Genomic DNA, 25,604 nt, shown 5'->3' on the forward strand with positions numbered 1-25,604 from the left:
AAAATGTCATTCACCAATAAGTGCATTATGTGGGAAGCAAACCAGCCGTTTTTACAGGTGGTGGCCACAGATTGCATGACTAATCTATTAACGTAGAAAAATACATTCTGTATATATTGTTGAATTTCTTTATAATTGCCTGTACCAACTCATGGACCTAGAAATTCTAAAGGGTGAGTGTTTGGAGGCTTTTCTTTCACAATAAGGCTGCATTATTTTCATTTTATTCATTTTAACTGCAAGAACTATAAAGAATTTCCAGGTAAAAATAGGGTGCGGGCCACCCCTTTCTTTGCAGCAGATTAAACTTTTAAGTCACGATTTTACAAACACACCGATTGTGAGTCATCGTCAGTCTTGTCGGATTGTTAGTGATTGATGAATGGGATGCTATGGGTTTTTCAAACTGATCCTAACGTTTGAGGAAATAATAATTTGGCTTAGATGGGTTTGAAAAAATAAATAATCGGATGCTTTTTTCACCAAATAAACAATGTTAAATTATGAAATAGTTTGTTGTGCTGCATAGAAAAATTTTGCCTGAGAAAAAAACATGTGGCCACCATTCAAGTTACATTGTCGATCCCTAAGTTCGTTTCTCTCTGGACAGTTTACTCTATGTTCGGTGTTTTTGTTCTTCAGCGTAGACCTACCCTTATTTGCTTTCGTTCATAAAATTATAAATTACCTTAATGGAAACTTGTATTTTTCTACATTTTCCCATGAAAGTTCATCTGTCTAAACTTGTTGTAAACATTCTATGGAGATATTGCCAATATCTGGATAAGGAGGGTGGTTAGATGAAGACAGAGTCAACGAGTCAGTTAGTTGGGGCGTCTCTATTGCATTGGATATTGAACTTTGTGGAGTTGTGATCATCTGAGCCTCTTCCTTCAGAACGCAAAACAGATGAGTCTGGCTTTGGTTCGAAATAAGAAAATATCTTTTTCTGCATGACTCTAACAGCTTTATCAACACTTGTTATTAGACTGTCAGACCAACATCTGGGATAGTTGGAAAAGACACAAACAGTCTCCGAACGTTAAACAAATATCAGGTTCCATAATAGATAATAGATGCATCACGTTAATAACCATCCCACTCTGTCCGAATGACCAATTCCAATATGTTAACTTTGTCCGTCTCTCTTTCTCTCTGTTTTTTTTGGTTTTTTTGGTGAAAACGATGTGAATGCATGTGCTGTCAGGCCTCTGGGTAGCTACTCCCCTGTCCCACCATGAACAAAATCTGACATGTAAAGATTGTTGTTCAGAGTTTGTTTATATCCTGCAGCTATGGTCTTCAGTACGCAGATGTAACATAAACTACATTTAGCCAATACTTCTACTAATGAACTTATACACCATATCTTTTGTCTAATGAACTTATACACCATATCTTTTGTCTAATGAACTTATACACCATATCTTTTGTCTAATGAACTTATACACCATATCTTTTGTCTAATGAACTTATACACCATGCATATCTTTTGTCTAATGAACTTATACACCATATCTTTTGTCTAATGAACTTATACACCATATCTTTTGTCTAATGAACTTATACACCATATCTTTTGTCTAATGAACTTATACACCATATCTTTTGTCTAATGAACTTATACACCATGCATATCTTTTGTCTAATGAACTTATACACCATATCTTTTGTCTAATGAACTTATACACCATATCTTTTGTCTAATGAACTTATACACCATATCTTTTGTCTAATGAACTTATACACCATGCATATCTTTTGTCTAATGAACTTATACACCATATCTTTTGTCTAATGAACTTATACACCATATCTTTTCTTTTCCATTTAATTTCTTATGATCTTTAAATGCTAAATTAGTAGGGAAAATATACAAATCATTTACCTACTGGCAATGAATTTTCTTAATAATCATGAATGTTTTCAATTTCTGTAAAACATAAAAGTTTGGTAGCAAATAAATAGTTCATACAGGAAATATTTCTGTAAACCCAGGCTATTTGGTTCACATTGTATTTGATATATATTTTTAATTTTTAATCATCAATTATTTTTTAGGGGGATGTAAGTTAATACTAAATTAAATATTTTTGTTTTTTGAAAAACTTGCTTGCATTTTACAGACAAATAAAATAAAATTTAACAGAATTTTTAGGTGTAATACAACCATTGATTTTCCCCTATTAGTCTTTGTTAAATTTGCACTTTTCAAAAAATTGTGCAGAATTTATCTTTGTTTCAAATAAAGAAATACTTGGCATGAGTAAAGTTTTATCCTGTCCAGTACTATAGAAAAAATTTCACATAACATTTCATTGCATATAAGAAAATAACCATCACTGGAAGTTAACCAATCAAATTTTCCCCCTTTTTTAACCTGTGTACAAGCTTAGTAACCATGTAACCTCAAGTTTCCAAAATATTCTATAGAAACCCCAAATAAAAAAATAATGGTGCTTTGAAATACCCAAGATATATGTTTATGACCCAGAAATGTTTTACTGCAATGAAATGTAGGATCAATTACCTACAACTGTCAAATTCAAGGGAATATTTTTTTTCAACCTATTTTCGTATGCCACCGGATGTGACGTACTATGATTTGGTGGTATTACACCTAAAATCTTGATTATGAGAATTTGGCTTGGGTATCAGGATATATTCTAATTATTTCATACTTTTTCTTATGGAATGTTACATTTTGCCATTCAATTTTACCACAAGGTGGTAATTATCAACAGAAAATTTTCTTACTAGAGAAGGACTTGTATATATAAATTTGAGACTTGAAATTGTAACTCAGGAAAAATTGTGTTGGGGAAACCACTTTCAAAATAAATATCACAATGATAATTTGAAATACCCTTTCTTATTATAGAACAGTAGGGGTATTTATAACTGTTTTGACCTGAGGTCATACAGATTTAATTATCAGTTAATTGTCTGTACTATTATCACAAATATTTATGGTATTTTGTTATGAATCTGTATTGGCATGCAGTAAAATGTTGACATACTAATCCATGCACAACACAAATTGTGCATTGGAAACTTAAAAATCTTGGAGAGAGCAATGGCCAGGGGAGGAGAAATAGAATTTTTAAAAGAGGGGGGTAATAGTGGAGAAACTTAACCTATGAAAAAAGATTTAAGATTTATATGAAAAATTTACACTGGATTATATAAGTATCAAAAGACAAAACAAACCCTTCCCCCCAAAAAAAAGAAAAGAAAAAAAGGACTGATAAGGTATTTGCATATATACCATCTTGATAAAAGGAAATTTTGCCTTCTCCTACAGTCTGCAGTTCATAATTCTACTTATTGAAGGAGAGTACCATATGATTTAACTCAATCTATGAGTATGAAGGAATTGAAACTACATTTTACTTCAAAGAACTGATTTTAAATTAACTTTATTTGCCTATCAGTTTATTGCTTTAAAGTAACCAGTCACACCCTAATCAGTTTCCATTTATCTATTTTGATAGACCCATTTTATTGAGAAAAAAGGTAGACAATTCATTGATCAAAATTCCATAATTTACAGTACACCCAGGTGATCACATCTATAGGTAATATGTAAACATTTGCTGATTCAGTGTAATAGGAGTCATTGACAAAAGAAATTTTCTCACAGGAAAAAGTAAGTTTTTTCACAGTTTCTATATTTGTTTTAAAGAAATCTCTGAAATGGTCATTTCATATATACAAAATATACATATATACAAAACCTGAGAAAGAGGATAAGTGCTCTATATTATATCCCAAATTAAAGGAATTGATATCACTATAATTTTGTTGACTTCTGTTTTGTTTAGATTCATTGTAAAAAAGTGTACAGTGTAATCACATTTTAACAATTATACCAAATTTAAAATCTTGTAAAGTTGTCTCGAGCACATACATATTTATTTTCTCATTATGTACCTATATGACTAACCCCCCCCCCCCCTAAACTAAATGTCTTCTTAAGATATAATTATATGGTAAATTATGGGGGGTTTCTGAAACATAATTTTTAAATTCTTTATGCTCAGTTCATAACTTTGATTTTAGCATTAATATATGAAAGGTTACTTACTAGCTGTATGTTTTGGCAGTGAAACATTGCATTTTATACCCAAACTCTAGGAATCTGGGCTCTATAGCATTCTTGGTTTTCCTAATGTCCACCTGTCCTTCCTTTGTTCATCCAGCAAATATTTTTCTACTCACTTTTCTCAGAAACTACTGCACTGAATCAATTCATATTTGGTCAGCATCTTGGCTGTGATGAATTGCAAGGTGTGAGCACTTTTTGGATTTGTCAGATACCTATGTCCTATTTGCAGATAGTTTAAAGTTTTCAATATGTTGAATGAACATAAACATATTTCGTCACACATTTCTCCAATACTGCTTAACCGTATGCCTTCATATTTGGTCAGCAGCTCAACAGTGATGACTTGAAAAGTGTGTGCACTTTTTTGAACTGTCTTAGATGCCTACTTTCTGTTTTCCAATACTGTGGATTCATTTATTTTCGTGGGTACCAATTTTCGTGGATTCATATAAACTTGCATTTTCGTGGATATTAAATTTCATGGTTTTGACAAAATCTGCATACATTCCTTTAGAAAATTTGTAATTCGTTGAACATTTAAATTCGTGGTTCCTCTGTTCCCACGAAATCCACGAAAATTGGTACCAAACAAATATTAATGAATCCACAGTACATGTACTTTGATTTACAATTTGGGTTTGCTTAGGAGGACAATGTCTGTTTTTTGTTTCAGATTTACTGTAAGATAAACTTGCCCTTTATAGCTTGCTGTTTGGTGTGAGCCAAGGCTCCGTGTTGAAGGCCGTACTTTGACCTATAATTGTTTACTTTTTATATGACCGCAAAAAAATTTTTGTGGTCATATATTGGTATGACATTGGCATCGTCGTCGTCGTCATCCGAAGACACATTAGTTTTCGCACTCTAACTTTAGTTTAAGTGAATGGATCTCTTTGAAATTTTACCATAAGGTTCAATACCACAAAAGGAAGGTGGGGATTGATTTTGGGGGTTATGGTACCCACAGTTAAGGAATTAGGGGCCAAAAATAAGCATTTTTGTAACTTCCAGACATAACTTGTGTGTAAGTGTATGGATCTCTCTGACATTGTACCACAAGGTTCCATATCACAAAGGGAATGCTGGGATTGATTTTGGGGGTAATTGCCTCCAAATTTTAGGAATTCGGGGCCAAAGAGGGGCAAAAAACAAGCATTTTTCTAGTTTCATGACAATAACTCGTGTGTAAGTGTATGGATCTCTCTGACATCATGGACATTGTATCACAAGGTTCCATATCACAAAGGGAATGCTGGGATTGATTTTGGGGGTAATTACCTCCAAATTTTAGGAATTCGGGGCCAAAAAGGGGCAAAAAACAAGCATTTTTCTAGTTTCATGACAATAACTTGTGTGTAAGTGTATGGATCTTTATGAAATTGTACTACAAGGTTCCATATCACAAAGGGAAAGCTGGAATTGAGTTTGGGGGTAATTGCCTAAAAAGTTTAGGAATAAGGGGCCAAAAATAAGCATTTTTCTAGTTTCCAGACAATAACTTGTGTTCAAATGTATGGATCTCTCTGAAATTGTACTGCAAGGTACCATACCACAAAGGGAAGGCTGGGATTGATTTTGGGGGTAATTCCCTCAAAATTTTAGTAATTAGGGGCCATAAAAGGGCAAAAAAACAAGCATTTTTCTAGTTTCAGGACAATAACTTGTGTGTAAGTGTATGGATCTTTATGAAATTGTACTGCAAGGTTCCATATCACAAAGGAAAAGCTGGGTTTGAGTTTGGGGGTAATTGCCCTAAACGTTTAGGAATTTGGGGCCAAAAAACAAGCATTTTTCTAGTTTCCAGACAATAACTTGTGTTCAAGTGTATGGATCTCTCTGAAATTGTACTGCAAGGTACCATACCACAAAGGGAAAGCTGGGATTGAGTTTGGTGGTGATGAATCATAAGGGGGTTCAAAAAATTTGGGGGATTTTTTTTTCCTTTTTTTTCTTTAAAATTTTCTATTTTAAATTGGTTATTTCTGATTTATATATAAAAGCAAACAATAATGATATGGTTTGAATAGGTAAATTAAAAATGTTTAAGTTCTTAGACCACTTTCATTCTGTGTGAGAAACCTATGCTGTGTTAAATATTTAATTACAATCCAAATTCAGTGCTGTATCAATCTTGAATGTTGTGTCCATACTTGCCCCAACTGTTCAGGGTTCGACCTCTGTGGTCGTATCAAGCTGCGTCCCAGCGGTCACTAAGGTGTACATGTCAGTCTTTCTGGTTTTATCTATGACCTTGACCTCATTTTCATTGTTCAATGGTCAATGTTAAGTTTTTGTGGTTTGGTCAGTTTTTCAAATACTTTGAGCAATATGTCAACTTTATTAGGTGTATTGAATGAAGGTATACTTAGCTGTCTGGCAGGTATGTTTCCTTGACCTCATTGTCCTTGTTCATTGGTTAATGTTAAGTTTCCATAGTTTGGTCCTTTTCTCAGATCCTATGAACTAAGAAATGAGCATATTGTACAATGTGATTGGAAGGTGTGCATGTCTGTCAGGCAGGGTTCATCTGACGATGGCCTAATATTTTTGTTTCATTAATTAATTTTTAGTTTTCGGGGTTAATAGATATAAGAGGATGTGGTATGAGTGCCAATGAGACAACTCTCCATCCAAGTCAAAATTTATAAAAGTAAACCATTATAGGTCAAAGTACGGTCTTCAACACGGAGCCTTGGCTCACACCAAACAGCAAGCTATAAAGGGCCCCAAAAATTACTCTAGTGTAAAACCATTCAATCGGGAAAACCAACAGTCTAATCTATATAAAAAACGAGAAACACTTATGAACCACATCAACAAACGACAACTACTGAACATCAGATTCCTGACTTAGGACAGGTGCAAACAATTGCAGCGGTTGAAACGTTTTAATGTGATTCTTGGCGTAAAACCTTCTTTAAGACTTTCATTATAAAATTAATCATGATCAGTAAAGCAGGCCAGACGTTTCAGCGTGTGCACTCTTGTTTTGTTGTTGTTTCTGGGTAAAGATTGCATAATGTACAAATTTTTCCAACATTTATTTCAAAATTGAATATTATTTTTTTTTAAACATAACGGTTCTGTTAGTCATGATTTCTATTATATAAACTATAAAGACACAAGAAAATGTGCTGACTCAAAATAAGTTTTAGATGTCAGCTGTGAAATCAATGATGAACATTAAAATACACAAACATTATCATGTAGAAATTGACATATTGGTGATTTAATGTAAAGTACACCTAGATTATAAGTACTCAAGCAATAGAATGGAATGTATGAAATATTCAATCTTCTGTAAAATTTCCTAATCCTTTAGACAGGGCATAACAGGTCCTTTGTAGTGTTGATGTTGGCTTTGTGGTTTATGAATTAATAATGATATATTTTCAATGAGACAGTCTTGTTATAGTATACAGGATTTTTCTCTGCTTGGATTTCTGTACAGTATTAAATATGAGGTAAGGGAACAGTTGTTCATTAGTTTTATTGAACAGTTTCAAAATTTTAAGTGGGTAAAAATCAATTAACATTTGTGACTATGCATCATAACTTTTTTTCCTAATTGATTGACTTAAGACTTAAAGTAAACCTTCAGATGCATTTGATAAGGAATGTTACAAAAGTAATTGATAGATACAGTCATTGCTAATTAATGCTAAAGAAAGAAAAAAACAAAATCTTACACTCAAGGTAGATTTTAACAGAAAATTAGGATGAAAAGTGCTTTCTTAGTTTGTGAATTTACTGTTGAATGATTAAATTCTTTTGAGAACCACACCTCGTTTGTAAGTATGAATAATTGAGAAGATTGATTAGAAGATCATATATAATAATGCAATATGTTACATGTTATATAATAATTTCATATTGCTCTGTAGTCAGGGCAGTTGTGTGTAAAATTCTGGGGAAAGAGATGAGAACCTGAGACAAAATACATTATAGTATGAAATTAAGTAATGTCAAACAAAGTTTGTCTTATTACAAAAAGTTACTGCTATTATCACTGATGAGGATCCCTTATGATAAAGAAGACAATATTGAGCAAATTGTCAAATCAGAATAAATTTTGGATCACATTTAAGATACTTTTAGACCAAATATGAGGAATTAAAAAAACTTGGCATCAGCCTTAATTAGCTTAAAGTTATACAAAATAGGTGTGCTCTTTCCCTTCCTATAAAAGTCTTACTAGTGTTACCTCACATACCCTAACCTCAAGTACTCACCAGTCTTTTATTTTGGCCTCCTTACTATGACATAACTTACACAGGCTAACAATTCAGGTCTAATGTTATAAGGTTACTTTCTGTTGTTATACTTAGTGGTTGAGTAGGTAACTTTTGATTACCCCCCCCCCCCCCCCCCCCCCCCCCCCCCCCCCCCCCCGTATACTGGTTTACATAAAATTTGACCCTTTGGTCAGTGTGTCATTCCCTCCTCTGTCCCATAAAAATTTTGAACAAAATTTTCACAAAAACTACAAACCAGAGCTTCATGAAATACTGTGTGATGCTTTTTCAAATTCACCACTTATCCATTTTCTGTTTACTGAATACTTATATACTTAAACTTAGAATTCAGCATGTGATATTATGTCACACTTTGAATCATAATAACCACTCTGACAGAATCGTCCCTTCACAGTACAGCAATATATGTGTAGACTCTCTGAATTTTCTTAGTACTACATGCATTTGGTAATAACTTGGCTCATTTCTCACCTGTTATACTTACATTTATATACTGGGAGAAAGCAATTTCCCTTAGTTTGCTTGTTACTCCCCATAATCTTTTTCTGCATTAATCTTTATGAAATTAGATTTTTCATTAGGATTACAGCTTTGTTGATTCAGATTTATGACTTATTTTATTCATCCATTAACAAACTGTTTCTTGTGTCATAGTTGTTTTACAACATGATTAGATGAAACAATTTGTTTGGGTTTGCTATACCTGGTTGGTTATAATGACAGGTGGTAAATTGTGATAACATGTTTGAAGACAATAAGATAGTCAACTCTTTCATTTTCACCAGAAGTGTGTATTAGTACTTGCCACAGATTTTTTTTTTCTTTTTCGAACATTAACTGACTTTTCATATTTTCAATTGGATTCTGATTCTGAAAAATGACTATCACTTAGAACAATGTAAGTATTTTAATGACAACTTTTTTGTGGGAAAATTGACATAAATATGTAGAGAACAAGGCAATTGATCTTCTCTGTGTAATACATTGCTTAGGGCAGTAAAATGGTAGCTATCCAGATGGCATCATCAAACTAGTTAGAATAGATCATGTTAATTACTGGATAATGTACATACAGGGAAATGACCTATACCGTCTGTTTTTGTTTTAACAATGATTATATTTGCTAGAAGAGAAGGGGCATGAAGTATTCAATTCACAACACAAAGAACAATATGAAATAAGTTCTTTATAGGTGCATCTCAAAGTCTCATTTAGGCCTTAAACATGAAGCAAAATTTCACTACATGAATGGCCAATATCTCTGGTTAGAGATAGATACAAGGAAATCAGCTGACAATCACATTGAAAAATACATTAACAATATAAACATCTTAGAGAATCATTGAGCACAACATGAACACATTTGTTAGATAACTAGGCAGAAAAGAATGTATGAATAGGGGAAATAATCTGGATGCACTGAATAATAATTTCAATAAACAGATGGAAGTAAAGTGCCCCCTTTTATTCCCCTGCGAGGAAAGTCACAGAAGGCGCGTTGTTTGCGTCAACAATTGTTTAGTATTCTGCTTAAATCAGTTTGATAGGAACTACTTGTGAAAGATCAATGATATTTTCTATAAAGTTGCATTACTGTCAGTACATGTGTATATCAGTTTGACAACTATTGCCCCCTATGTCATGGTCCAGTGACTTTGAATTAATTAGCTATTAGCAATGTTGCTTTCCATCAGATTGTCTTTTTCTGAATTTTCTGCATACAGGCGAGACATATCTCTGTTTCAGCAGTTTATTGTAGCATATGTCTGTGTGTGGTAAATAAGGACCCATTTCTAATGAGAGATAATTCATTCAAAACCATGAAGAATGCACAAAATTTTTAACACACCCACACTCATTTTGATTTCCAACTTACCTTATTTGAGCATAAAACTTCCAGAAATGTCATTTAAAGGACCATTGCATAAACACCTTTCAAATGAACCCACATTCCTCAAGCATGATGCATTTTTGCAGCCCTTAACACAGAACAATAGATAGATGTTTAAATGGAAAAGAATGGATATGGCGCAAATTCCCAAAAAACACTGTTTTCTTAACATACAAATTTTTGTTTATCTCTATTTCTCCCAAAGAAGAGAACTAATTGATTCAAGTAATTCTAAATCTAGGAGAGAAAATAATAGATGCTCTTGAAATGATGTTTTCAGTTTTTACTGTATGGTATATATCTGAATGACAGTCTCAGCTATTTTTTCCATTATAATCTTGGATATTGTCATTGGTGATAACTTATCATTTTAACAGAGATAAATAAGAAGGATGACAGTTGAAAATTTTTATAAATTCTGATTCATATTTGTAGTGGTCTGCTTATATCTCAGTTTTGCTTGTTAGATTAGATTAAACACATTTTATTGTAACATGATTATGCAAAAGAGTGAGACAAAAGTTATCACAACTTACAAGGTATTCTCCATTCTTTTCATGTATTATTTACTTCTATATTTGCATGCATCAGCAATTAAACATAAGCATCATATGTGTGTGTGGAGACTAAAAAAGAAGAAAAGAAAAAACAAAGATGGAGTTATCATTGTAACATCTTCTGTATTCACACATGATCAAACTTATTCCTTTGTATTGATGAACTGTTGAACTATTTTGAAAATAATTGTATGAGAATTATCAGACAAGATATCAACTCCAAATCAAAAATGTTTTGATTGCCAATTTTGGAAAAAAAATAACAAAATTTGCTTTGAGAAATTTTGTGTGATTCTTTATTAAGAACACAATAATAGAACTAATGAATAACATCTTCTATTCCCCATCCACAGACAAACCTAGTAAGTATTAGTAAAAGTAACTTGAAACAGGTCAGCATTTAACTTTATTTTGCTGTTTCTATGCCTGATTCTAATGTGTAGAACATTAGTAGACCTAGCCTAAGCTAGCCTGTCTCCATCATTAAGATTTTGATAAGAATAGCTGTACTTAGTTAGTTCGCTGAACTAGTTTACATTATTGTTTAGGGGCCAGCTGAAGCCTGCCTCGGGGTGCGGGATTTTGTTGCTGTGTTGAAGACCCAATTTGATGGCCTTGGTCTGTTTTATGCTCTTTGGTTGGTTTGTTGACTCTTTGGCACATTCCCCGTTTCCATTCACAATTCTATTTAACACCTACAAAGTAGGAGGATATTATTTTAGTTATTCACCAAGAGTGATCCAGAGTGTATAACTTTTCAGGTACTGTCATGTCACATACAATAACAAATGTATAATTCTTTATTATTTTTTTTTCCAGATAAACAGTAAAAATGGCTTTTACCACAAAACATCAACAATGTGTCCAAAAGTGTGACCAGCAGGCTAGAACACAATGGACACCCTGTCTCCTCAGTCTGTTTTAGACAGAAGACAAAACAAAGACTCTAGTATTATAGCTGATCATATTACACGTGCTAAAAGTCCAGCAAGACAAAATTCTTTGACTTTTGATTCAGAGTTTGACCAGGAAGAAATTATAAATAGGGTTCCTCAACCATATAGAACAAGTTTCAGTGCAGTAACAACTCTCGAGAGACGAGACAGAAGTAGGTCAACTAGTAGGTCAACTAGTCCTGCACCTACTGTTTCTAGTCTGAAATCTAATAGGTGTAGATCAAAAAGTCCATTAACTAGAAAATTAAGTCCAAAACATGTTACTTATGATTCAGTTGTGACAGTAAGACGCTCGAATTCTTACGAAGTTCAAACATTGTCAGGTGAGGATAAGAAAGAAATGGCCAATAACAGTTCAGATTATCAATCTCGTATCCGGGAAATGTCAGAGATGATCGTTAAGGAATATTCCTCTCCAGAAAAGGAGGATGTAGATGGACTGTTTGTAAATGATGCACCAAAGAAAAATAGTGGGGCTGTGAAAAATGGTGCTCCTAATGGTCGATTACCAATGTATAAACAAAGGAGTCTGCCAAAACAGGTTCTAACTAAGGAGGAAAATGATAGAACAATAAGCTACCGTAAGGCAATTACTGATAATTATTCTACCGAAATCAAACAGCGTGCTGACAACATTGTCGATGAACGTTATGCATCTGAGCCACAAAACATAGGTATAAGGGCAGAAAGATCAAATTCTGTACCATCACGTGATGGAATGGAAAGTAACAAATTAACTCCTCATAAAAGAACAATTAGTGGCAGTATAAGCAATTTTTTTCGGAGAATGTCACCTCGTATGTCAAGAAAACAACGAAAAGAGAGAGGTTCAAAAACAAGCCTAAGTAGCCAGATGAGCAGGGACTCAGAAACGGGATCTAATCAACGATTTTCTCGTGGCAAAGTCAGACAGTCATTCCTCAACCTATTAAAACGTCCCAAGTCTAAATCAGGTTCAGTTACCAAAGAAGACCATGATCACCATCATGATGATACTGATGGTGGTTTTAAGTCTGATGCCACTTCTAATCGCATACTTAGATCAATTGAACAGAACAATATGTCTGAGCGAGAGGTGTATAATAGGTTTAAAGAGAAACAAACTGAGAATGATAGATCTCTCTCTGATATGGAGCATAATAACCGACCTCAAGCCATGAAAGCTGTGTCGCCAACAAATGTACAGATCAGAGTAGATTCTCCTAGATCTGCATACAGGGGAGTAGAAAATAGAGAACCAGTTCAGAGAGACAGGGAACAAGTCAGTAGAAACAGGGAACAGAAGCAATGGTCTCCTCCATCAAATAATGAACAGAATAGTTCAAGGGACCAGATGGTAAAACGTCAATCAGGTCCTCCAGCTAGCCTTAATGTTCAAATGGTCCCAAAGTCGGGGAAGTCCTTACAACGCACATTGATGTCCTCCATGTCTGCAGATGAATCTATTGGAGACTGCTCTCTGGATGTGAACTTTACAGGTAAGATTAAAGGTATGTCTTATCTGTCTGCGAAAATAAACAAAAACCATGTCAGACAAAAAATCAAAATACTCTCTCAAACTGACGTTAAAATATGAAGGAAAAGAAATAGAAGTGTTGAAAACAGTTTTAAAATGATTTTACATTACATAAAATAGAAGTTATGTATGCTTAAGGTTTAATGTTCAACTGGTTAAAAAATTGTTACACAGTCATTTGAATTGATAAATGGAGAGTTTTGTCAACTCTGCTTCCTACAATTCTTCTGGACATAGTGTTCTTTCCATTAGTTGTCATAAATGTTTCACAGATCTTGGGTGACTTGTTTTAGAAATCTAATATTATACACTTTTAGCTTAGTTGTCATACTCAGATCTCAGGTGACTTGTTTCAGAAACAAATTATAATTATATTTTATACCTTTCTTTTTGATCGTTCAGTACATTGTTGGACAGCTGAAATTCAGTTGAAATAGTACATCTCTGTCCTATGGAAGGATAAAAGTTTCCACAGTGATTTGTCTCATAAGGAAAACAATGTCAGGATAACTGTGACCAGAAGCAGAGAGGTGTCCTTGATTGACATATTTCTGTAAGATACAGACATCTCTATACCAACAGATTGATCTGTCTGTTGTGTATTGATTTATAATAGCCTGTTATGTAACGTAATATAAGAAAACATAACACCTAAGGATAAGGATAAGTTCAGCTTGAAAGGAGGCGGGATTATTACATTCAGAAAAACTGACTCTATAATTTCAGGAGATTACATCGGAATGAAAAAGATTTTAGCAAGTTTGTTGTATGCCTTTCTTTGTTCTGCAAAATTAGGTCAGCAGCAAAAAGGAAAAGACTTTAATGATATGTCAGTTTTCAGACAGATCAGGTACAGTGATCAGTATGGGGATAGGAATAAATAAAGTGACCCAGTGTCCTGGTGCAGGATTTTAGAAACTTTATTATTTCTTAGCTAAGTTCTGAGAAGGGATGATTTTTGTCGAGCCTGCGACTTTTGTCGCAAAAGCGAGACATAGCGATCCTACATTCCCTTGTCGTCATCGGCGGCGTCCACCAATATTCACTCTGTGGTTAAAGTTTTTGAAATTTTAATAACTTTCTTAAACTATCCTGGATTTGTACCAAACTTGGACAGAAGCTTGTTTATGATCATAAGATAGTATCCAGAAATAAATTTTGTAATAAAAAAATCCTGTTTTTTCGTATTTTACTTATAAATGGACTTAGGTTTTCTGCCAGTTAGCATTACATTCACTCTGTGGTTAAAGTTTTTAAAATTTTAATAACTTTCTTAAGCTATCCTGGATTTGTACCAAGCTTGGAGAGAAGCTTGTTTATGATCATAAGATAGTATCCAGAAGTAAATTTTGTAAAAAAAAAATCCTGTTTTTCCGTATTTTACTTATAAATGGACTTAGTTTTTCTGCCAGTTAACATTACATTCACTCTGTGGTTAAAGTTTTAAAAATTTTAATAACTTTCTTAAACTATCCTGGATTTGTACCAAACTTGGACAGAAGCTTGTTTATGATCAAAAGCTAGTATCTAGAAGGAAATTTTGTAAAAAATTTATTTCCTGTTTTTTCCGTATATTACTTATAAATGGACTTAGTTTTTCTTACAGTTAACATTACATACAGTCTGCAGTTAAAGTTTTTAAAACATTTATTAGATTCATAAACCATCCTGGATTTTTACCAAACTTGGACAGAAGCTACTTGCAATCAAAAGATAGTATATAGAGGAATATTTTTATTATTTTTTTTCCTCTTTTTTGTTGAGCCTGCGATTAACAGCAAAAGTAGGCGAGACACTGGGTTCCGCGGAACCCTTACGAATTTTTATTTTATATTTGTTTATGTGTCTGTAGGTAGCTCTGTTGATTGAATTTGGAAGGAGGAGGGTGGAGATCTTAAAAAACTAGATTAAACTGGCCAAATATTCATATGCATTTCCCTAGTATTTAAATAAGTCCCCATGATGGCAAAAATAAAGAAGACTATGGTTATCACTTGAACATTATCAATTTGTCACAATTGAGAAAGGTGTTTACTCTCCCAATATTGATTGGGGTCTTGAAACAATTAGAAAAAAGGCGGAAATTTCCTTTTGAAGATGAATCTTTGGATGGTAAAATTTTTTAAAACATTTATTAGATTCATAAACCATCCTGGATTTTTACCAAACTTTGATAGAAGCTTCTTACAATCAAAAGATAGTATCTAGAGGAAAATTTCTAATAATTTTTTCCCCATTTTTGTTGAGCCTGTGACTAACAGCAAAAGTAGGCGAGACACTGGGTTCCGTGGAACCCTTACGATTTTTTTCATCTTTCACTTTGATAACTTCTATGTTCCAAATTAACTTTACAATATATATAAAAATTATGCATTAGATCTAGACAAAATCACAGTAAATGAGTTAAATGGTAGGCCATCCAAAATGATATTAAATATTTCATGGAGAAGCAGGTACACAACTTTTCAGAAAAATATGACAGAGAGGTTAACCCACTCCCTTTTCCCATTGGGTACATATTTGTTTACATATAAAACCTAGACTTAACTTCAATCAAGTTTTTGAATTAAAAGTATAGTTGACTCTTAGTTCTTAGTGCTTAGTTAAAAGATTACAATAAACTTCTGTATTTTGTGTTGTCCAAAAAATATTTAACCTCTGCACATTGTTTACAAATTTGGATAAGTTTTGCAAATTTTTCATGGAATTAAAACTTTTATTTTTATCCATTGTGTCACATATGTCATGTATGTGTAATAACTACTCTTACAGTTTTCAATCCAAAGCCTTTTTGGGGTCTTAGTACATTTAATGTCATGCAAAATATTTGCTTTTTCAGCTGTATAATTGGGTACAGACACTTAAAGTTAGACTGGGTTTTGGAAAGTCCTGTTTAACTTTTCTAAAGTAAGATTCTAAAAGGGTTTTTGTAATTCTTGTTAGGCCCTTCAGCTGTCAAAGAGCCATGTCCTTTCTTTTTGTAAATTCTGACAGGTACATTAGTTAGTATTACATATATATGGACTAGATGAGTAGTTACACAGGCTTTTTGAAGCTGCAGGTTTTCATAAAAATTCAATTAAAGAGTATTTAGATACTCCTCATTTCTTCAAACTTCTTGTATAATTATAGGTAGCAGTCTCATTTGACAATACATAACAATCAAAGGGAAGGAATTCTAGCAATATTGTTACAATCACCATGGGAGGCTACTCTGTTACATTTGAGGTTAAAACTCTGCTATAATTGATTTATTAAATGAATATATGGGATATATTAATGATAATCAGATGAATTATACCATGAAAGTACAATACTGCAAATGGATATAATTTATACTAATGAATAACCTAAAGAAAATAGTCTGAAACTATATTTGTTTAGCTTACTTGCATAATTTAGAATTGCTGTATAAGCAAATTTAGGTTTTATTTTCTGACATAAATAAACACTTAATGTTACAAAATATTTGATCCCCAGTTTACAATTAAGTAAATATCAGAATAATAGTTAGTAATTTATGTCGATTTAAATCTGAAATGTTCAATCATAGATTTATGTAAAGAATTTAAATCTGTTGGTATTTATGTGCAAATCCTTTGACAAAAGTAGTTGGATTAGCGTAGTATGTGCCAATTTTAGGTTTTAAAAACAAAATAAGTGCAGACTTGGTATATTTTGTTCAGGTATTATTTTGTGGCTGTACCAGAAACTTTTACCCTTCTGACATTAATTTTTGGATTTCTATGTTTTGTTTCGAAGACTACTGTTGAGAAATTGATGTTTAAAATATGCATAACTACATAACTGCATATCCTGCACTTAATTTAATTGTTACATGATTTTTTACTTCAGTTAGGTTCCATCCTTGTGTGTAATATATCTTGATAGTAATCTATTGTGTTACTTGCATGTTACTGAAAAGCACCTTCTTAATAGGTGAAGTTTTAGATTTTAATGAAAGGATTCTATGTATACCTGGTATAACTGGTAAATTATTGTTTAGGTATTTCATTACCATAAATTATTTACATCCTAGAGATACTAAATTCTTTCATGAATACAAATATTTGGTTTAGAAATCTGACTATACTTGCAGAAAATTTTACAACTTCTTTGCTCATAACGTATGTGTTTTGCTCATTGTTGTAGGCTGTACAACTACCTGTAGTATTTACCATCCTTGTCCTTTTGTCTTTGGTGGATAGTCGTCTCATTTGTAATCATACCAGACATCTCCCTATTTTTATATTTATTACCAGACCACTTTAAAGATTTTAAAGGCTTAGTGAATAACAAGAAATATCAAACATGTCTCCAAAAAGATATATACAAAAACGTAATTAGATCAAAAAGGTCCTCCCTGTACAAAAAATTCTTGGACCTCTAGTACATCTGTTGGTGATTAAGCTACAGCAACAACACTTAAGATTTAATCTAATTCCCTCTTTTTAAAACAAAGTTTGGGGATATTTTTTATTGTTCATATTTTATTTTTAGCTTGATATTATAAACACTGTTTACTATTGTCAAATGGATTCTTAGATAGGTTGGTTATTTTTTTATAACTGTCAAATGGTTATTGTTTTATTAAAATTTGTTATGGCAATCAAATTATGTCAGGATGATTAATGTGAGTGTTAATATCATCAGCAGATTAACAGATTAATTATATAATTGATTTAATTAGTCAAACCTGTCCTGACTTATCTGATATATGTTCAGGCTTATAAATTATCTTCTCTATTATAAATTGGAAAATGTTTATTTCATAATTAGAGTAATTTTACCCAAGAAAGGATTACAAGAATAATTTTATTGAGATATTTTACTGTTTGAAATTGACTAACAGATTGTGCAATCTTACATACTTTTGATTTGAAAGATTTTATTATCAAGTCTTGGCAGGAATTATGACAAAATTGGCAGATAAGATTATAATAGCATTGAATAGAAATGGTATAGGGATGCAGGAAATTGGACTATATCTTCAAACCTCTATAGGTATGTTTTGTAGAACTTAAACAGAAAACCCTATATTTGACATTTACTGGTCTCTGCTGGTATTAGATTGTTTAATCAGTCTTTCAGTACTGAGACCATGAATTTTTAACTCAGAATATGAACAGTTTATTTTGATTTAATGCTCTTTAATGATAACATGTCTGCATTTTGTTTTCTTGAAAAAGTAATTTACTTCATGAAATATTAATGCAAACCTTAGACAAGGACTTATGTTAGTTATACGTCCTTGCCTTAGATAAAGATGTAGTCTTCAGTTGTTTCAAGATCTTTAAGTTTTTGAAGAGTTAAGATAATTTGCTGTATTTTCCTAAAAGTGGACAACCAAAACAGAGTTCTATTTAGAATTTTGATCTCATACAACTCTAGATGCTGTGCTAGTCAGATTTACTTATTTTCCATTGGACAAACAGTTTTACAATATTTTAGAAACTCGTAGTTATAGAATAGAGTTCTTAAAAAAAATTATACATTTGATAGTAGATTTGTATAAAATATGTAAAAAATAAACTGGTTAGCTTTAGGCCATAGAAAGTCTGTTGACATTCAGAATAAAACTGATGATAATTAGAATTTATATATAAATGTGTTTGAAATATTTATCTTGTTGAAATTTATGTAATGTTTTTTAACAATCAAAAATTGTGGGCAGATCTTAATCATATTTCAAAAACACACTCCTTTTGAAAATCACCATCCTTGACATGAATATGTAAAAAATGATGAAGATTTTAATGAAACCCAAATATAAATTTGTACTAGGTATAATCTGACGTCATAAATGAATTGTAAAGTGTTGTTATGAAAGTGTGAAGGGAAGTATTTAATGTGTTTGATATAACACGTATATAAACTTAAAGGTTAGTTCTATATGTAAATTTAGTCTATAGTAGTTTGTGTATATAGGTAATATATATGATTAATACAAAGCTCCTTGACAAAACTACAGAGGATAGGTTTAACAAAATTTTAGTATCCGGTAAAGTGAAAGCAACTTTTATTTGTTCAACACTGAAGGTAGGAATATGTGACTGTTATACAAAAAATTCAATTCATTATTTAGTATAAAATTTTTTTTTAAATTTTAACAATTTACAATTATAGAAATAAGTAGTTGATCTCCATTATGTACATTGAAACAAAACACTTCCAAGTTTTTTTTAAATTTTTTAAAAATGCTCAATAATTACAAGAGCCTATGGTTTCTTGGTTTTCATATGTCACCACATGTATTCTGAATTATCTCATATGTTCAGTAATAACAAGAACCAATGGTTTCTAGGTTTCCAAATGTCTTTTAAAAAACCTACGTATTTCCATTTGTATTTTTTTTTTTTTTGGTTTCCAGATTATGAAATTGTTGTTTTACAAAAACTTAAATACTGCAGTGTGATTAACTGTTAAATTTAACTGATAAGTTTGCTTTTGGTAATCTCTCTATTATTTTAAACATTAGGTTTTTTGGTTGTCCTGGTGAAAATTTTGATAATTTAACACAATGTTGTTGACTATAAAATACTTAATTAGTAAATACATTTTTTGTATGCAAATTTTTTTACAATTACTTCAAGAGTTATGTCACTTTATTATCAGAATACAGATTGAAAGATGATACAAGTAAGAAAGTTGACCCGTGCTCGAAAAGTAATACAACTTATCAAAGAGTAATTTTTGACAGAAATACAGGCCTTTCCATTATATTTTTCATCATCTGGATACTATTAGCTATGGGCCTACAGGCTAACCTTTAATTTCAAACACTGAAGTTGAACAAAGCTCTTGAATTGTTTTAGTTAGTACCATTGGTATGATAATTATTGTTCAACTGTTATGCACCTTTTGAAATTATGTTATTCCGAGTGGTAAGTATCTATGATGATTTTTTTACTACAGTTATAAGCTTTAATTCAACAGTAGCTTAGGACATGACCCTGTAGCAGTGATCACTTGATCTCACAGTTTTAAATATTTTTGATAAATTGTTAAAATGAAAGTAAATCATTACATGAGTTTACTGATATTTTGACTGACAGTATGAAAGCTATACCATAGTTGCAGAGTAATTCTCACAACTAAGTTACAAGTACATGTATGAACAGGGAAGAGGGAAACGTATTTCCTTATGTATATGTATAAAGTGTGGCCAACCTTCCTGATAATGATGATATATCCTCTGTTTCATAAGTTAAGTTGATAACCAGGACCTTCATGTGTGTATTTATAAGGTGTTTTATGTTTTGTTAAAAGGTCATTGAAGGCTTTTAGTTACTGTTCAAGTGAATCCTTTGTACATGTTATCTTAACAGACTGATTCAATGTATTGTGAGCTAGAGTCATCAGTTGTTTGAAACTGACTTAAGATTTGGACTTGCAAGTTTCTGATTTTAATAGCTGTTGTACAATTTACTCACAGCTGTTACTGCTTTACATTTTAATGATTTTTACTTTTTTTTTGCTTTTGGTTAATTTGAAGTGATTATGTGATTTATCAGTGATCTGACCAAAACCAAATGCTGACCACAGAAAGTCATCTTTGTCCCGAGTTGTCTTCTCTTTTACACCTTTGTTATTGAAATCTATCATTTTGCATTAATCATTAGATCATGGTGTAAATTAAATACACCAAATTTAGCTAACACCCTTATGGGTGTATCCAATACTTACAAACTGTAGCTGTTCTAAAGTCAATTAGGTTTTGATAGTCCACCGTGAAGCATGACTTTTTGTGTTTAGACATTCATAGGCTGTGTATTGTGGATATTTGTGTATATTGCCATGTCTTTAGTAAAGACCAAAGTTCGTTTTAGTTATTTTGCTATAAACTAGTGTATGGGGTCTTTCAGTAGTTTGACCTTATTTTATGTTAAAAGCATGGTAAATACAGAATATCAATTACATATAATTGGATCATGGTGTAAATGAGATTATCAAATATGGTTATTGGATAACTAAACAGAAATTATTTATTGATTGTTTTATTTTATATATATGATTGTGGACATTCTTTAGTCCCAATTTCAAATTTAAAAACTTCAGTATTTTTTTCCTTCTTAGCCTTTAAGTTTCCCCAGTTGAACCTCTGCATTTTTGTATAATTTTTATTGCCATGTGCTGCAGATCAATATTTCTAGGAGATTTCTAAAAATAGATGAAGTAGTTGACAGAGGCAGTCATTGTTAAAATGGGCATTTCCTCAAATATTTTACAAAATTTTAATTGGGACTGTATTGTTGTGATGATGGTGACTCAATTGGATTTTTTACCTTATATGTATAGTATTTGACAGGAAGAGACACTTGTAATGTTCAACATGAAGCGTGGTTAGTATGGATTTTATTATCATTTTCTCTGATGGCAGATTTTATACATATTTGTTGAATAAAAAATGTGTCAGTTTTAAAACCTTTTTTATGATGAGTATGACTTGTTATCATATGTGTCCAGTTCTGACAAAAGATGCTGACATTCACGAAATATCTGTTTTCCCCCCTTTATTTGGAAGTATATCTTGCTCCTGATGCTTTCTGATATTTCTAAGTATGTAGAGTGAGGAGAAAGTGATAACATGCATCTCAGAGACTGCCATCCTTTGACAAAAACATCAATTTTGGTTATTTATCATCCTAATTAATTACTTAATGGACACTCTTAAACACCTTCTTTTGCAAATCAGAATTTAAACAAAATTTCATTCCTAGATGTACACTCTCAATTAATACCATAGTTATAACTTCTAATTTTTTTATGTCTAGAAGTTATATTTTAATTTCTTATATGTGCAAGAAGGCTCAGTTGCAAATAAGTGATGAATTTGGTAGAAAAATTCTTATTTTCCATATAAATGGAGTAATAATGACAAAAAAGAATCTCATAATCAAATAGTGAAATTTTGAACAAAATTTTAGCTTTTCTCAAACTTAACAATTTTCAAATTATTTCGAATTTTCTGTTTTTTTATTTAAAAAAAAACAGTTACAGAATTAAGACTAGTAATTTCCCAAAACAATCACATTTTTTATTTTATACATAAGTGTATCATGATATATTTGATTAAATAATTGTGACCTTTAAGGTTAGGGAAATGAAACTAATTAATTGAAACAAATGGTGGATATTTTGCATTCAAACATTGGGTACAATGTTAATGTGTGTATTTAAGGCATTTAAAATATATGTCTACACTTTATGAAATCAATGAGGGTCAATTCACGGATGACTAGACCTGAATGCTGGATATTACACAGTGATTAAATCATGTTATATACAAGTCTGTATTGAATGAATTATAGACCCCTGTTAAAAGACCAAGTATCTACATGTTAGTGGACTGCAGGGACCAGCTGTGTTTACAAACAGACATTTATCTCTCATGACTTTTGGAATTTTTAATGTGGAGACAAATTCTGATAAGATATTTTTACAATGACTTCAGGTAAATGTAAATTGCTCTCCGAGTTTAATTCGAAGTTTTATTGAAAATACCATTAGCGTTCAATAAAATAAATATTTGTTTTTCCATATCCAAGAGTTTGAAATATAACAGTTGTATTAATGCAACTAGCATTTAAAAAAGCATGATCTTGCAAAATTTTATTTGTAAGTATTCCACTTATTCACTTTAACTTGACATTTTCAAATATGTCAGGAAATACAGTGTACTTCTAATTGTTTTATATAGTGAAATAAAGTTTCCTTAAAATAATTTATAGAGGAATTTAACTAGTTACCAGAAATCAATGATATGGATTATTTTACTTATTTTGTACTAGTTAGTAAAGGTTATTTTCATAGAATGAAGAAGGCATGTATTGTGGTAGCTGCAGAACCTATGGTCCACAATTTGTCAAAAACTATGATAAGGACCTAAGAGCTATGGTTCCGCAGCTAGTATTGTAGATGCAAAAGTGAAATTGTGACTTTTAAAAAAATGGAGTTTTGGGTTTTACAGTTGGTAAACATTTTCTGGTTACCTGGTTCAGGTTAGCATACATTTATTTATCTGACACATCAGTTACATTTAGATGTAATGGCTAGACAGGAAGGAAACCAATCACACAAGATACCTGGGGGCCTCTTGGTTACATGGGCAATATGTAAGAACTATATTATCTGATTAATTCTGTTGTTTGAAGTCTGTGGAGAAATTGATTTGATAATGGAATCACATTAGGTGATTAATTACTGAAAAGAATAGAAATTATCGAGTAACTATGTATGTATTATATATTGATTGTGCATATATAGAACAATATGTTACTTAAATGAACAGGATAATAATTTCTGTTATGGACGGACAGAAATATTTGGGAATGAAGAATATAAGTAGAGTCACTCCATTGAATGTTTCCAACAATCTCACAGTAAAACTGTTTGTGGTGTCCAGAAATTTAAAAAAAGGGGGGGTGGGGGGTGGAATCCATCTTCAAAAATGAGGTTCCTGGGTTCTCCACAGATTTGTCCATTGATACATGATTTAGATTGTTTTCTAAATCTGAAGAAAGGGGATTTCCAAACCTTAGATCAACCTCTGGACCTGCCAATGCTGTGTTTTCATTGTTACTGAGTTTGGGTCGTTAAGGGGATTTCCAAATCTCAGATCCACCTCTGGACCTGCCAATGCTGTGTTTTCATTGTTACTGAGTTTGGGTCGTTAAGGGGATTTCGAAACCTCAGATCCACCTCTGGACCTGCCAATGCTGTGTTTTCATTGTTACTGAGTTTGGGTCGTTAAGGGGATTTCCAAACCTCAGATCCACCTCTGGACCTGCCAATGCTGTGTTTTCATTGTTACTGAGTTTGGGTCGTTAAGGGGATTTCCAAACCTCAGATCCACCTCTGGACCTGCCAATGCTGTGTTTTCATTGTTACTGAGTTTGGGTGTTACCTCCACATCCATAGCTTCAACTAATATGAGAGACAGGTTGTTGTATTAATCTTTAAGTTTTAAAAGGAAACTAGATTTGTTATCACACCTTAATTTACAGTCATTGATTAAGTGAGATTTTTCTATAGATCAGCCTATTGATTCTTTTTGTTGACTCATCTCTTTCACCTGTTTGTGTTCATTTAAAAATATTTTGTTAAAAAAAAAATTGAAATCAGTGCTGGTAACATACATCACAGACTGGAATCAAACTTTTATAGACCTACATATGAAATTGAATAATACAATTGCTTTGTCTTGAAGTGTTTTATATTGGGAATAACTGATTCAATTTCCATTGATGTGCAATCTTGGTATTCAGCATATTTAAGTTCAAGACATTTGTACTTGATATTGCTGGTGTTGTTTATATTTTTAGAAAACAGAAACTTAAAATAACTTTTATGTGTTGCAAAATGTTTTGTTTTTTTTACCTTCATTCATACTTTCTTTATGGAATAGTAAGATAAGTGTCATAAAGTTTCACATGGATTGTTCATTTTATGCAATGGAATGCAATCTAGATGAAGTTGACCTATTGATATAGATGTTTGGTTTTATATTTCCACCAAATAAGTAAGTTTTTGTGTATTATGATTTATTGTTAGGCTTTGTTTGTAAATCTGATAAGCACAAAGCAAAATAACTAGTGTTTTGTTTTAAAGTAAAAATTTCAAACATACATGTACAATGTATAATGTGGAACCATATCTTCAACAGGGTCAGTTGAGCATTGGTCCTGAATTGGGACATACTATATTGTTGATTATACTCTTCCCAGGTCTTGTAATTCAGTTATTTGGTTCAATGATTTGGATTTGTTTGGTCCTGCAGGTCCGGATTATAAGTTTCTGAACTATGGGTAATATAGGTTGCATTGTTCATAAATATAAACTTTCCTGTCTCTTCTTGGCATAGTTACAAAAGATTAGTTAAAGCAGATGGCTGGAAATTATTTTTAACAAACAAAAATTTCACATTTTATTAATATTCTTTTGATCATTTATACAGAGATGATATATCATGTATATAAAACACAATGTATTTAAATCATGTTTAGCATAAGATCTTGGCAGATTCATAAAAAATCATAAATCCTGCAGAGATATAAATTATTTGCGAACACATTACACATTTTTGTAAGCTCAGTCACTCTTTATGCTGTGTATGTATTTTTATCAGCGGATTTATCAACACATTGAATAAAGGTAGGGCATGTTACACTTTTTAAAGAACCTTCTATATATTTTTTACAAATCCAATGTTAGCTCAGTCTGTTGACTCTTAAATATAACATTGCCTAGGATTTGCAGACCATTTTGGGGAAGGGGGTAGGGGATTAATACAGAAATCATTTAAAACCCTCCTTTATCCC

At 31.9% G+C, this 25,604-nt stretch overlaps 1 protein-coding gene across 4 annotated transcripts in view; it reads left to right on the forward strand.

The window, feature by feature from the left end:
- Positions 1-25,604, forward strand: part of LOC127728198 (serine/arginine repetitive matrix protein 5-like) — a 60,789-nt gene that overhangs the window by 16,995 nt on the left and 18,190 nt on the right. For 3 of the 4 annotated variants that reach the window (XM_052235418.1, XM_052235421.1, XM_052235419.1), the window contains one exon: positions 11,632-13,246. In XM_052235418.1, the coding sequence (XP_052091378.1) occupies positions 11,707-13,246 (1,540 nt within the window). In that variant the 5' untranslated portion in view covers positions 11,632-11,706. Of the gene's footprint in view, positions 1-3,578; positions 3,650-11,631; positions 13,247-25,604 lie in introns of those variants that run through there. The other variant, XM_052235420.1, reaches the window with a different exon arrangement.

This window comes from Mytilus californianus, unplaced genomic scaffold (genome assembly GCF_021869535.1).
Source record: "Mytilus californianus isolate M0D057914Y unplaced genomic scaffold, xbMytCali1.0.p SCAF_2, whole genome shotgun sequence".
Lineage (NCBI taxonomy): Eukaryota > Metazoa > Mollusca > Bivalvia > Mytilida > Mytilidae > Mytilus > Mytilus californianus.